Genomic DNA, 11,095 nt, shown 5'->3' on the forward strand with positions numbered 1-11,095 from the left:
GGGCGACAGAGTGAGACTTCAACTAAAAAAAAAAAAAAGGGAAAACAGAGGAGGGACCTTGTGTCATAGGGTATATAAATGTTGTTTATAATGGATCCGGTGTGCCTGCTCACTTGAGAGACGCCCGTTCTTGCAAAAGCAATAAAAAAATAAAAACAAACAAGCAAACAAACAAAAAACTGCTTCATTCCACCAACCTCCAAGCCTCCACGTTATTTCTTAATGGCGAAATCGGCAAAATCTCCGACATTCATATAAAACACCCATCATGAAATGGGCAAGCACATTGAAAAACTCCTCCCCCCCAAAAAAATTCACTGAAGCTGAAAGGAACCTCTCCCCACAATGCTAGCTGGTCCACTGATGCTGGTGGGTTCTTAGGACACTTACCTAGTAGGGGGAGCTGTACTACAAGGGACCACCCTCCAAAAGACAATTCCGGGTATTTTGGGGTCCTCCTCGTATCTCCATCTGTATATATCCAACCATAGACTGACCGCATTGGTAGTTATCCCCACCACCCCCTGCCAGCGCTTTCCCTACGGAGGGCTGGGGGTGGAGGAGTGTTGGTGACACAAGGTAGATTCATCCTCACCTGACACTTGTGGGGGTGGAGAAGCACAGCCTTGGCCTCTCCACACAGAAGACTGTCCAGGACCCAGAGCTCAGCAGGTATGGCCAAGGAGCCTGCTCTAGCCACCTATGTTTACTAACTTAGACCTTTGTAAATGCAAACAGAACTCCCAGGCAGGTAACCACCAGTGAGCTGAGAAAAACCAACACCAACAGAAAGGACAGCCATGGTAATTAAACAGAACAGTTGATTCTGGGATGCAACTAACAGAAATTATTACGTGAACAGAAGATAATCCTAGAATATTTAAAAATTCATGTTCTAAGAGAGACTTGAGAGGACATGCAACTGCTGATGGGCTGCTGTTTTTTAAAAGAGTATGTTCACAAACTTAAAGAAATTCTTGGAAATCAAACCTATGATTGCTAAAATAAAGATCTTTGGGATAACTAGAAGAAAACATTGGGGGAAATATCTCAGAACACAGAGGAAAAGAGAAAGAAAGAGAGAGAGAGAGATTCAGAAGAAGGATCGATTTATAGTAAAATATCCACCTAAAAGGCATTCTGGCCAGGCACGGTGGCCCATGCCTATAACCCCAGCACTTTGGGAGGCCGAGGCAAGAGAATCACTTGAGCCTAGGAGTTTGAGACAAGCCTGGGCAACATAGTGAGACCTCGTCTTTACAAAAAATAAATAAATAAAATTGCCTGGATGTAGTGGCACGTCCCTGGCGTCCCAGCTACTGGGGGGGGCTGAGGCAGAAGGATCGCTTGAGCCCAGGAGGTCGAGGCTGCAGTGAGCCAGAATTTTATCACTGTACTCCAGCCTGGGCAACAGAGTAGGACCCTATCTCAAAAAAATTTTTAAAAAAAGACATTCTGGAGAGAGAGATTTCAAAACTGGAGGAGAGGAAATGAGAGAACCCATGCACGAAAAATTCTGAGAGATAAGACAGATATGAGTCTTTAAGTTGAAAATCCAGAACCCACTGAATGAAGAAAGACTCATGAAGACAGACTCTCGTGCAATTTCACAACATCAAGAATAAAGAGGGCAAAAGTTTCTAGAGAGGATAACAAAAAATAAGAAGAATTCTAACTCAGTAACACAATACAGTGACATCTTCAGAGATTTTAAAAAGTTTCTTAGCCTAGCATTCCACATGCTGATAAACATTTTCAGAAAGCAAGGACTTGGAGACTTTCCTTACTGACGCTCTGTCTGAAAATTGTTTTCGAGGCTGTCTTTCCACAGACAGAATCCAAGAAATCTGAGAGCACCCATGATCTCACCTCACACATTTGGCCAACAAGATGTGGAATTTGAACTTGATGGCAGATTATTTTAATGTATAAAGGTCATGAGTCCAACGACTGAAAATCACCATACAAAATAAAACAAAATCACCATACAAAATAAAATGAGCGAGAAAACAAGGAGGAGAGAGGAAAAGGTAGCTAAGTTCCTTGTCATTCCTAGAGGGTAGAAATAGATTTGTTTTGAAGCTGACAGGTCAAGAAGTAGAGGTATAAACACATCATTTGCTGATCCAGAGATAACAGTCCAAATAATTTAAAATCAGGTCTCTGGGGAATGGGACAGACAGATGGGTGAGGAAGAGGCTTTTGTTTTTGACTTGTATATTATGTTTAGTTGTTTTTGTTTTGTTTTCAAAGAGTGGAAAGAAACATGCCAAAATGTTGATAGGTGCCTGTTAATGATTTAATCATCAACGGATTTAATTTCCTTCCCATTTCCCCAGAGCCTCCAAATGTTCTACAATAACCACACATTATTTTTCAGTCAAAAAACACTTGTACGCATGCTTTTATCAGTCGGGATCCAGGTAATAAGGTGACTGTTTAATGATTACCAAGTCCTTGATACTCTTGGTCCTTGATCTCTGATTTATTGAAGGAGCTTCAGCCAGACAAGAGTTTATTAAACTCAATGTCCTAATGAAGAAAGAAGTATGTTTTGGCCACATGTGACGCCGCTCCATCTCGGCACGGTCCCCTTTCCTCACGCTCTATGGATGCCAAGGCACCTGGTGGAAGCTTCTATCCCTCATAGAGGAAGCTTCTATCCCTTATATACTTCCACCGTGTCCCTTGCAGACCAGCATCTAACTTCATCGTAAGTATTTTCAGGGACTGCATTCCCCAGCAGTCCATTCTCCTACTGGACAGGAACCTTTATCAGAAACTTATTTTGTAGTCCATTGAACCAAAACAACCTCCACCCACTTATCATGGTCCTGTTCTCCAAAACTGTCAGAACAAGTGAGGCAATCTTACGTTAGGCAAATACCGGAAGGCGAGAGCCAGGTCTCACCGGCTCGACATCAAGCCCGTTTTTCCTGCACACCTTGCTCGGATCTCAGCACCCACAGACTCCACTCCCAAATTCCTCTTCTCTCCCCTGGACTAGGTCATTCACTTTCAGGTTACTCCATGACCTACTGTGTGCTGGGTCCTTCACTAAGGACGTGACCTTGAACAAACACACTTGTGGAGTCTCACGCCAGCTTGGTTAGGGGAATCGACTGAGTCCAGATGAGGTCAACACCGCACGAATGTCTAAATAACCAGAGCAGTAGGAACTCTGGACCAGAGTCAGAGCGGAAAAAACAGCCCTAAGGCAGACAGAAGAGGAAGCCACCAAAGTCAAGTTGAAGACTGAGCCAGGAAGAAGGTTTTCACAAAGAAGTAAAGTTCTACTTTATGGGGAATGAACGCTTCTATTTCAGAGAAGAAGCCAATTACTTTGACATGTTTAAGAAGAAACAAATCCGTGCCTGTCACCCTCAGCGTGAGCCACTGAGGGTGGAAAACCTGAAGGTGGAAAGGGGATTATACAGGAGGTCAGAAGCCCCTGGTCTTAAGGCTGTTTCGAGGCCTTGATCTCTTTTGGTTCAGAGTGCTCAGCATGCCAGATTGGCACGTTCTGGGGGACCGTTTTCTAAGCCCCAAACTTTGGCTTTCTCCATGGCCATTCTTACATCCTTCTTTGTGTCTCTTTCACTGTCCCAGGGTTCAGGTATGTGACTGCTGGCACCTGGAAACAACTTCTGCAGTTTTCTAAGCATCAGAAACTTGCAAAACCAAAAAAGAATCTTGCCACATCCCTAGAAGGGATGGAAGCCTTAAATACGAGGGGAACCCCCAAAACCGGAATTTGTTTATAAAAAATTGTGTATCTATTCTTAGATGTTTAGACTTCAGCCACCTTCAAAGTCCTCTCGGTTTGATGCAATACACCTGCGGAGACGCTTGTTCCACGGCTCAGAACAGCTTTTGAACTCGTCAATGTGGATGCTTCTGTTGTTTTTGGTTTCACCTCTTTCACATCAGCAAAATGTTTCCCCCAGAGGAAACATCCGGGGAAATAAGCAAAAATTTGCTGGGGTGAGATCGGGTGAGTAGGGAGGGTGGGACATGGGGTTTATGCCATTTAGGTCAAAAACTGCCAAACACTCAGGACGGTGTGGGCAGGTGCGCTCGTAAATCACCCATCATGAATATCATGAAATGGGCAAAGGCGCTGAAAGAATCTCAAAAAGAAAATGGGTAGATCCCCTGCTTTCAGCTTGAGTGGAATGGGAATGATCTCCTCTTTCTCTCTCTCTCTCTCTCTCTCTCTCTCTCTCTCTCTCTCTAGCACACATAAACAGCACACTCCAGCTGTTCTCTACACTGTGTCAAAGGGCTGCTGAAAGAATAAACCGCGTTCAGAACTGGACGCTAGACAATGGGGGCACAGAGACGCACAGAGTGGAATAATAGACACTGGAGGCCATGAAGGGTGGGAGGGGGTGGTGGGGGCTGAAATATCACCTACAGAGTCCGATGCTCATCATTCGGGTGAAGGGGACACTGGATGCCCGGACGTCACCCCTACGCGATCTATGCGGGTAAGAGATACGCACTTGGGCTGAATGTGGTGGCTCAAGCCTATATTCCTAGCACTTTGGGAGGCCAAGGTGAGAGGACTGCCTGAGCCCAGGGGCTCCAGACCAGCCCAGGGAACTTGGTGAGACCTCGTCTCTACAATAAAAAATAAAAAATAAAAAAAATAGCCAGGCATGGTAGCACACCCCTGTAGTTCTGGCTCCTTGGAAGGCTGAGGCGGAAGGATCGTCGGAGCCCAGTAGGTCAATGCTGGGGTGGCCATGAGTGTGCCCCTGCACTCCAGCCTGGGTGACAGAGTGAGACTCCAGCTAAAAAAAAAGATCTGCTGCTTTTACTCCCAAATATATTTTAGAAATTTAAAATTTCTAGTCATTAACAAAAACAGACCAAAAAAAGTATTCAGAATTATAGCCTCTGACAGCCTTTGCCTCGCGTCACTAACATTTCTGAATGAGTCATTGGGATTCTTTTCCCTACGTGCTGAATAATAATAGTAATAGTAATGATAAAGGCGTCAGATGGTCTTGCTGGCCCTGGGTAAAAATGTGTGTGTGTGTCTAGATTGTGAATAAAGGTGGGTAGATTATTAACTACAGGAAAGAAAAAGAAGAGAGTCCATCGCTTTTCTTTTTCTCCATGCAGTTTGTTTATGAAAGTTAAGCAGAATGGTTTTGGGGGTTTTTTTGAGTGGGAGTCCCACGCTGTTGCCCAGGCTGGAGTACAGGGACACGCTCACAGCCACCGCAGCCTCGACCTGCTGGGCTCCGGCGATCCTTCTGCCTCAGCCTTCCAAGTAGCTGGGACTACAGACACACGCCACCATGTCCAGCTAATTTTTGTGATTTATTGTAGAGACGAGGTCTTACCAAGTTGCCCAGGCTGGACTCGAACTCCCAGGCTCAGGCAATCCACTCGCCTCGGCCTCCCAAAGGGCTGGGATTATAGGCTGAGCTATCATGCCCAGCCAATAGACTGGTTTAACAGAGCACGTGATGTCCATACAATGGAATAATAAAAAGGAGGGAAGTATTGACACAAGCTTTAGCATGGGTAGACCTTGAAAACATCACGCTAAGTGAAAGAAGCCAATCAAGACAGACCACATGTTGTATGATTTCATCCACGGGCAATGTCTAGAACAGGGAGAGCACAGGGACAGAAAGGAGATTAATGGTTCCTTAGGGCTAAAGGGTATGGGGAGACAGGGGTTAAAAGGTTTCTTTTCAAGGGAGTAAAAATGTTCTAACGTTGACAGGGTGAGGATTGCTCAAATCTGTGAATGTACTAAAAAAAATTCCTGAGTTGCATTTAAATGGGGTTTGTATGGAATGCCAATCATATCTCAAAAAAGTATTTTATGAAAAGTAACTAACAGCTTTTATTCAGATGGGGTATTGATTTGCACATTACCCAACCTCTTTTTGGAAGCTCCAGAAAATGGCAAAAGCCTCCTAAGTTGACTGATGCAAGGATAGACCGAGAGTGGGAAATGCATTGTTTTAAAAAATCTTCTTCCTAAACCTTAATACAATGATGAGAAAGTAGAAGCTATGGTTTTGGAGAAACGCACACTTCAGGTAAAATTAACTTTGCCGACTTTGTCTTTTCAGAAAGAGGCTTCCTCATGCCAGGTATCAGAAGTAGCTCATAGTGGCAATCAAGCTTGCCTCGAGTCAAGGGAATTTACAAGAGCTAAGACATCATGCATTGGGCAAGGATGGTAAAAGTCATGAAACTTGCAATTGCAAAAGTTATGACCACTCAGAGGGGGAGCACGTGGGGATTCAATCTTCCAGTAGAATGGGTCCTATCTACAGGGAAGTCAAGGATCCCCCGAAGCTACCCACTGGGAATGCCTAGGAGATAAGGGGAGGTGCACCCTAGTTCTAAGGAATGTCTTTGGAAGGTGCAGGAACATTAGAATCCTTGTCACACCCTTCTCTAGGGGCTGTGATAATATGGACAGACATCAGTGGGTCTCCATGTCACAGGTTCTCCAAGACATTCGCAGGTGGTCGATAAGGAAGTCATGGCAGTCATGTCTCCCTGACTGCAACATCTCCAAGGAAAAGAATTTAAGCCTGGGCTCGGGGAGCTACGGGGCCGCACTCATCTAGAGTGTAGATCCGCTCCCTGTCTGTGGGGAGTGAACTTATCTTAAATAAATCTTTCCTTCTCTCACCTCTCTGTGTGTTGCAATTCTTTGCACTTACTCGGATCTCTGGGTTGCCAGGGCACACCCCGGCACACCAGCTCCGGCGGTGCTGCGCACCCCCTGAGCCTCTCTCTCCATCCACCCCTCCACCCTCACCCTATCCGTGCCCTAACAACTGACTCTAACCTCGAGCTCTGACTTATTTCCACGGGTACTGAGAATGTTCCTCAATGTTCAGAATATTCAGAGTTTAGCATATCTTCTTATTTTGTGGTTTTTTTTTAAGCGATGGAGGTTGAACTCCTGGCCTCAAGAGATCCTCCCGCCTCAGCCTCCACCTCCAGTAGCTGGGATTACAGGTGTGTGCCATCGTGCCTGGCTCTAACACACTCTTGATTCAACCCCTGTTCCTACAATGCATTTAACACCAACTATCAATGAACGCCGAATTCACCCTGCGCGTTTGATACCTGCTAGGTTCTGTGCTGGGCACTCAGGTCATCAAGGGACCCAGTGACCTGCCTTGGGCTCTCAGAGATCTTTTTTTCCTATCCAGAGTCTGCCAAAACCCACCACCAGCCCTGACCTCAGAGTGTCAAGGTGAATTCCACTTCTCTTAGGCTCCAGGGACCTGAGGTCATTGTTATGCGTGCACCTAGGTAGAAATCTAGTTTGCCTTTCTAAAAACTTGTTTAAAGATCAGGGAAGATAGGGGGGAAAAAAAACTAGAGAAAGGAAAATTTTAGGAGTCTACTTTCCAGCCTCAATTGAGGGTCTTGGGTCCCCAGGAGACGCCTCCAAAGTGAATTGGCCCCTGTCAGAGGGCTCCCGCCCTCCTGGCTCCCTGGGTCTCTTCCCTGCTCAGTCTTGTCACTGTGCACCCTCACCCTTCCTCCTGCATGGTGGGTGATCATCCTGACTCATGGAATACTCGAGGAAAACAGAAACCCCGTTTCAGACCCGAGTTTTGGAAGATGAGGGATAGTGGGTTGCCTCAGTGGTGCAGAAGATGCATTAGCTAGTTCATTGTTCACTAGGTTGGTGCCAACTGAACTGCAGTCTTCTGATTTGTCGGAAGAGCTTACAGATGAGTGATCCCTTGTTGACTTTTCAAATACTGAAGACAGTGGCAATCTCATCTGTGATTTATCTTCCATGTTCAAGGGAGTCCAATATCCATAAGGAGTAAGAGTCACTGTTTTAGTGCAAAGATCAAAGCTACTTTGACCGAGAGTGCCACACCGAGGACACAGGCCCACCCGAGACCGCAGCACCTGGGAAAGCTGGTGAGAGCCGGTGAAGAGGATACCAAGCACCAAAAAATGTCCCTGTTGTGTGCCCTAAAGGATGGGAGTTAGGAAGGAGTAAGGTTATCGTACCTGCTTGGCCAGGTAGAGTTTGGTGATAGAAGATCTCTGGGTCTTGGATCGATAAACATGGAGAAGCTGCCAGGGGGCCAGGAGCCAAAGGTAGCCCAAGGGAATCCACACCAGAACAGTTTGCTCAAAACAAAGAGGCAGGTCTGCCTCTGGGCTATCCAGGAGCGAGGAATTCTGTGGACCAGAAGGGAAGGATTGCTGGACATGTTTGGAGATGGAACGCCAACCCCTGCCCCGCACACCCCCCACGAAACCCTCCCCCTGCACCTCCCTCCCACCCTTTCCGAACAATTGCATCTCAGCTCCCTCTCCACACCCAGCCTTGCTCTTTTTTTATTTTTATTTTTTGAGTTGGAGTCTCACTCGGTCGCCTAGACTGGAGTGCAGTGGCCACTCCCGGCCACCGCAGCCTCGCCTGCTGGACTCCAGTGATTCTTCTGCCTCAGCCTTCCCAGTAGCCGGAATTACAGGCATGAGCTACCATGCGCTACCATGCCCAGCTGATTTTTTGATTTATTGTAGAGAGGAGGTCTTGCTGCCCAGGCGGGTCTTGAACCCGCGGGCTCAGGCAATCCACTCACCTCAGCCTCCCAAGTTGCGGGATTACAGGCTGAGCCACCGAGCCCGGTGAACATTGGTATTCTTAACCATGAATTGTACCCCACATCTTTAAAAAAAATTTTAAAGAAAAGAAAATCTTCAGCAAAGGATTAAATATTCTTTTTTTTTTTTTGAGTTGGAGTCTCACTCGGTCGCCCAGACTGGAGTGCAGTGGCCGCTCCCGGCCACCGCAGCCTCGACCTGCTGGGCTCCGGCGATCCTTCCGCCTCAGCCTTCCGAGTAGCTGGAATTACAGGCGTGCACTACCACGCCCGGCTGATTTTTTGATTTATTGTAGAGATGAGGTCTCGCCGCCCAGGCGGGTCTCGAACCCACGGGCTCAGGCAATCCACTCACCTCAGCTTCCCAAAGGCGCGGGATTATAGGCTGAGCCACCGAGCCCGGCTCAGCCTTGCTCTTTAACTGCCTGCGTTTGCCTGCTTATCTCCACCGAAACAAATTCATCATCGAAGTGACATTTAGTGACTGTTGTGGCCAAGCCAACCTCTGAAAACCCATCGTCCTGTGATGCCGGGTGACTTTCTGTACCAGCGATGCTGAGTCGGCCTCAGCACTGTATTTGCCACATTGTAGGAAGAAGAAGGACTGTGCCCCAGTCCAGAGGAGAGAGCGGTCAGTCCCCTGGGACATGAGAAACGTGATGATTCTAGTTTCTAGCACTGATTGAACTCACTGGCGGATGCCAGACTGAGAGAATGCTCAGTCCTACGCTACCATTCAGCCTCCTGTGGCCCAGAAGGCTTATATCAGAACCAAGGAGGCCCGGCCAGCTTCAGCCCAGCAGTGACCGTGGCGCTCGTGGACAGAAAGCTTGCTCCCGGCAAGTTCTAGAGCAGTCCTTGCCCTCCGCAGACAGTGCAAGTGTCTGGGGGGAGGGGAAGGAGGACCAGTTCTTACACGAGTCCTCTTCCTATGTAAACATTTTTAAGTTGCTCCGTATGGCTATTCATCAGATTATTCCCAGAAAGAATTCTCAAGAGATGGCCCCACAAGATACTGGAGCCCGTTAAGCCCCACCTTCCCAGGGTAGATGCCTCCTGGCCTTGAGGCCTCGGGCCCCAGCTTCTTTCTGACACAAGAAATTCCAGCCAAGTGCTCTGTGGTCTCATTCCTGCTCCCCTCATCCCTACGCAAAGTGATCAAACTTCAGAATTCAGAGGAATCACCGAAGGCAGTTCAACGAAGCCAATCGTCCATTGCTTTGTTAAACTGGTGTGTTTACATGACTCTTTGAGCGATGGTCACCATGTTTCCTAGCCTTGGCCACCTCCCCTACCTTGGGGAGGTGAATAGCTCCTCTGTCGTCTCTTTCTCTTATTGACTTTCTAAATAACCTATATTTTCCAATCTAAAAAACCCCACAAAAAGCAATGATGTCAATCACCCCTGGTGATTCTGACACTGATGCCAGGACACTTTCTCACTAAAATCTCACCGGCATCACTGAGTCCAAGGGCCTTTCTCAATCTCCACCCACGAACCCCGTTTGATACTGTGGGCTGCCCTCAGTCTTGAAATTCTCTGCTCGCTACGACTCCACGACATTATACTATTCTTATTCACCTGCTAAGTGCCGCCTCTCTCCTCTAAAAACAGAATTATCCTGTTCTAGTGGGAACTAATTCAAAGATCAGTGTTCAGGATGCTCATTTCCACACCTGGCCTCAACTTCTTGTTGTCAGTTCTTCTAGAACATACTATGTTTTCAGCATTACATATCTCAGCAAGACTCAGTTGTGGACCATCTCTTCCTCCTCTCCCCCGAACTATACTGCAAAACTCCCCTCCCTAACAATTCCCTTTCCTGGTAAAATTGGAAGGTTTTTCCTTATTTCTCTTTAGAGAAGGCGATTTTGCAGCCAGCTAGTCTAATACAAGAGTCAGAGATGCAGTACACACGCTAGAGAGGAAATTATATTACCCTTCCCAGATCTGATATCCTCCGGAGGTATTATGAATGATCCTTTCTAAAAACTCCTGTGCTTTGGACCAGCCTCACATCTAATTTTTCTGGTTCCTGTGGCCGGTCACCCTAAGTCAATCTACCGCTTGCTCTGTGTCTAAGAGTCAATAGTGAGGATAAGTGTAATTCTCACCCAAAAAGTCGAGTTGCAGAACCTCTCCAGCATGGTTCCGGGAACACTTCTGGAAGGAGCACTCTCCTATAACTGTGGCGTTTCTTCTTCACTTCTTTCCTTGAGGAAGGTGGAAGGTGAGTTATCTACCATTCTGGCGTTCCGATATCCCAACCAAAGTCAGACCTCGTGACCTTTCATCCCAGTGACCTTTCATCCCAGCAATTTAATCGTTAACCTTCTCGGATGCAGGTTATATCATCCCAGTGGATAGACATGTGACTCAAAGCCCCAGAGACAGGCACACCCACCAGTTCCCCAAGTGGCAGAAGTCTCTGCAGGAGTGGCCGCACGTAAAAGAAAGCCCTGGAAGATGT

At 46.9% G+C, this 11,095-nt stretch overlaps 1 protein-coding gene across 1 annotated transcript in view; it reads right to left on the reverse strand.

The window, feature by feature from the left end:
* ABCC2 (ATP binding cassette subfamily C member 2) overlaps positions 1–10,833 on the reverse strand; it is a 90,381-nt gene extending 79,548 nt beyond the window's left edge. The window contains exons 1-2 of the mRNA XM_008071863.2: positions 10,740–10,833; positions 8,023–8,196 (exon numbers count right to left, since the gene is read on the reverse strand). Of these exons, the coding sequence (XP_008070054.1) occupies positions 8,023–8,196; positions 10,740–10,772 (207 nt within the window). The 5' untranslated portion in view covers positions 10,773–10,833. The remainder of the gene's footprint in view (positions 1–8,022; positions 8,197–10,739) is intronic.
* Positions 10,834–11,095: the final 262 nt, after the last annotated feature.

Source organism: Carlito syrichta, unplaced genomic scaffold (assembly GCF_000164805.1).
Source record: "Carlito syrichta isolate Samal-C Ts95f unplaced genomic scaffold, Tarsius_syrichta-2.0.1 Scaffold314770, whole genome shotgun sequence".
NCBI classification, from domain to species: domain Eukaryota; kingdom Metazoa; phylum Chordata; class Mammalia; order Primates; family Tarsiidae; genus Carlito; species Carlito syrichta.